The 3,775-nt window shown below is 43.8% G+C and overlaps 1 protein-coding gene across 1 annotated transcript in view; it reads right to left on the bottom strand.

Annotated features, from left to right (window-relative positions):
- Positions 1-289: 289 nt before the first annotated feature.
- Positions 290-3,775, bottom strand: part of kcnn3 (potassium intermediate/small conductance calcium-activated channel, subfamily N, member 3) — a 51,879-nt gene continuing 48,393 nt past the window's right edge. The window contains 3 exon segments of the mRNA XM_034875022.1: positions 290-1,461; positions 2,483-2,552; positions 3,625-3,752. Coding sequence (XP_034730913.1) covers positions 1,039-1,461; positions 2,483-2,552; positions 3,625-3,752 — 621 coding nt within the window. The 3' untranslated portion in view covers positions 290-1,038.

The following is a 3,775-nucleotide window of genomic DNA, read 5'->3' as shown; positions in this document are numbered from 1 at the left end:
CCTCTGTAATTTGTGTAGTTCAGTGAGCGGTAACGGTTTCCAACTGAGTAGTTAAAATGTCACAAATATGCATTTTAAGTCTAAACTACTGCATCAGCTCACGCCCACAAAAGATAAGTCTTTTGGATGAACATTTTTTACAGTGTGTCGACATTGCTTGGCAGTGCTCTGTGGAGAATGACAGTGCATTGAGTTCTTGGCAGTATAGGCTTTAGTGTTATCTTGTGGGCTACTGCACACAATTTATTTGTGTGAGTGTAAGTAGGGCCTGCATTGTGAATTTTTTAAAATGTATGTATCTATTTTGTGCTGTGTTAACTTGTATTGCATGAACGATGTGTTAATATAGGTTCTGTGTGTGTGTGTGTGTGTGTGTATGTGTGTGTGCAGTTCATGCCACTAGTTTTTGTTTATTTATATATATATATCATGGTCGTATTGATCGACTCTCTGTTAAAGGGATGCTCGTTAACACACAGGTAGCATTCAGATAGAAAATACATCTTAAGGATAAAAAGTCATGGTCATTAATTCCTGATAAAGGAAGTTGGGAGAGAAATTGGGAGAGAGAAAGAGAGAGAGAATAAAAGGCCCTTTTTAGTAATTGGAGTGGATTCCATTTAGGAGCTCTGAGTTCATGTAATTATTCCTCGTTATTTCTCCTCCCCTCTCCTTTCCCCTCCTCATCCTCTCTACCTCCATTTCTCACTTTCTTGACATTCTTCCTCCCCCTCACACCTTTCAGAGTCTCCATTTGATCTCAATTTTTCTTCTCCTTCCATTGCCAAGGAAAACGCCCCAAAGTCCCCAACATGTCTCATCGTTCACACTGGCCCTCCATCCTAATTCTATTATTTATCCTCATAGTTCCGTCTTCATCCCTCCCTCATGGAGCGTTAATTTCTGAGGATTGCTTTACATTTCTCCTCCTCCCTCCTTGTTCTCTCCTTTAGTCTGATGTGAGACCACAAGCACAACCCCCTCCTCTCTCCCTGAATTCTTTCCATATTTGTTCTGTCCTGGTCCTCAGATCCGTCTTCAGCAGCTAGAAGTGCAGGTGTTTGGGATGGGACTAGCCTCCAGGCTCCCCTCTGGGCTCAGAGATGGGGGCGACAGAGGGGACTCTAAGGCCAAAGTAGGGACCTGGGATGAGGGGGATGCTGGAGATAAGACCTGGACTGGAGAAACTGAAGCTGCAGCAGCGGTTAAAGACACAGCAGGGGACAGTGGAACCACAGCACCTCCTCCACCACCTCCTCTCCCATCCCAGCCATCCCTCTCTCGGAGCAAGTGGACCAGGGCGGCGTGCTGGGTGCTGAGGGTGGCCGAGAGGTGTGCAGGCAGGGTGTTGAAGCCGGCAGTGAGCTGCTCCACCCGCTGTTCCAGGGACAGCATCTGGCGTTCCAAGTCCTCGCTGCGGTCGTTGAGCTCCGACATGAGCTCATACATGACGCTCTGCATCTAGGAGAGGAGAGGAGAGGAGAGGAGAGGAGAGATGACTCAGTGCACACAGAGTGCTTTGTAGAAGGGTTACTGATTGCAAATAAGTTATGAGTGTTGCTTTATTAAAGCTTGTTTAAAGAAAATTAATTTGGATTGAATAAGTAAAAGGGGTTGGGGAGAGTGAAGCAAAAGTGGAAAAAGTGAAAGCCTGACGTTCAGAAGGAGTGAGTAAGAAAGTGTCCAAAGAGGGAGTAGAAGCTGGAATTAAAAAGAGGCTGGAGTAAGGTATCTATGTGGGTGTTATTGTGACAAAAGGGAGAATAAGAGAGAAGAGAGAGAGAGAATGAAAGGAAGGCGGCAGAGTGTCCCTGCCTTGCACATCTTGGCCTCCAAAACCAAAGTAAATGTACAAGTGGTCATTAAGATGGCATAATTGCAAAATATTTGGTGCTAAAGGCATTGGTCCTTGGAAAGACGCACGCACACTAACGCACACACACACACAAATTTCTTTCTCCCTCTTTACTCACTCCCTTTTGTCTGTCTCTCTTTTACAATCACAGTCACACGCTGAAACATGCACACACACGCACGCACGCACGCACACACACACACACACACACACACACACACACACACACACACACACACACACACACACACACACACACACACACACACACACACACACACACACACACACACACACACACACACACACACACACACACTCTCACTCAGAAACCCACACAGTAACAGAAAACATGAGCACTCCCTTCCCTCCTCTCATTTCCTCGTCACTCTCTGTCTCAGTCATCCCCGTTTTTACACTTGTTCCGGTTGCTAGGAGACACAAAACCACGAAAATGGGCATGCCATTATTGAAACGGAGGAATGTTGTAGTATATTTTGTGGGGGCTAAGGCATGTTAGGTATGAGTTAGTGACCTGAGCGATGGTTATGTGTCTGTGAAGTGGATGTCCTACATAAATGAAGAGCTCAGATGTGTGTGTGTCAACAGTGTCTGTGTGCGACTCACCTTTGAGAGGTCCACTAGTGTGTTGGCCTGATCACTGAGTTTCCTCTGTTCCATTTTCACACTGCGTAATCTGCAAACAGATACATACACATTAAACACACACACAAAGTTGCAACCCAATAAATACACCGTGGGCTGTCCAGAGAGCCAATCCTTCCGGGTCCAGACCATAACACTGTAGAGCAGTGACCTTGCCTGATTCAGCTTCATTTACACCTGCAGTGTGCTGCTGAATTTGAATGAACAAACATAGTGTGCTTTGAAACCCTGTGATTTTTCAATACAGCTAAAAGTATACATACATACATTTAATGTTGGAATAAGACTGAGACCTTCAGCTCTAAAGTAAGAAAACAGGGTAGTTTTGATATTAAGGAACCATAAGGGGAATAAGGTCTAAGGCAATACTAAATGGAATGAAATTAGATAAAATAAAACAAATCATCTTTCTTCAGTCCAATTCAAATTAAAACTGTCAACTCTCAAACTAACGGTCTAATATGTGTTTTCATAAAAGTAAACCCTGTGGCTTCTTCCATTATAATTTTATTAGGCTGCACCTCCAGATGAGCTGCTTTGTACTTGTACCCCATTAAATCACCCTGTCACTGTATTCACAGTCTGCCCCACGTCCACAGACCGCATGCTTTAAGATTAGCCTTTCCATGTCACAATGAAAAAAAATGTTCTCGGTCACCGTTCATGATCAAAGGAGCAAGTGCAATTAAAAGTATGCTAAATTGTGATACTAGACAGAGGATATACAAAAATATCTGAGTAAACAATTTTTAACAGAACAACTACCCCTAAAGCCATGGAAGAACAAAATTACAATGCATGATTTTTGCAGAAGTTTTGCAGTATGTACAATGCAGTGATTATTCAGTCCCACAACTGTATTTGTCTGGAGTGAACCTGCCCTTTGGTAGATGATGATTCATATTGTGTGTGTGTGTGTGTGTATGTGCAGGGATTTATGCACTTTATGTGATTATCAGTGTTGATTCAACTTGTGGGTGGATAGAAAATACAGCTGATTTCAAAGGCTTTAGCAGCACTGTTGTGTTCTTGTGTACATGTGTTTGTTTTGTGTGTGTGTTCGTGTGTGTGTGTGTGTGGGTGGATGTAAGATGTGGTCTCACTGATGTATAGCTTGGAGGAACTTCCGCTGATGCTTGCGCACTCTGGAGTGGTCGATCTTCTTCATCAGTTTGGTGTGTTTGTAGATGAGCCAGGTTTCCCTCAGCACATTAGCCGCTGCATTCTTTATCTGCTCGCATACACATAAAGGAA

The sequence above is a fragment of the Etheostoma cragini genome, chromosome 6, assembly GCF_013103735.1.
Source record: "Etheostoma cragini isolate CJK2018 chromosome 6, CSU_Ecrag_1.0, whole genome shotgun sequence".
NCBI classification, from domain to species: domain Eukaryota; kingdom Metazoa; phylum Chordata; class Actinopteri; order Perciformes; family Percidae; genus Etheostoma; species Etheostoma cragini.
The sequence above is the reverse complement of the archived record's forward strand: the minus strand, read 5'-3'. Positions and strand labels throughout refer to the sequence as shown.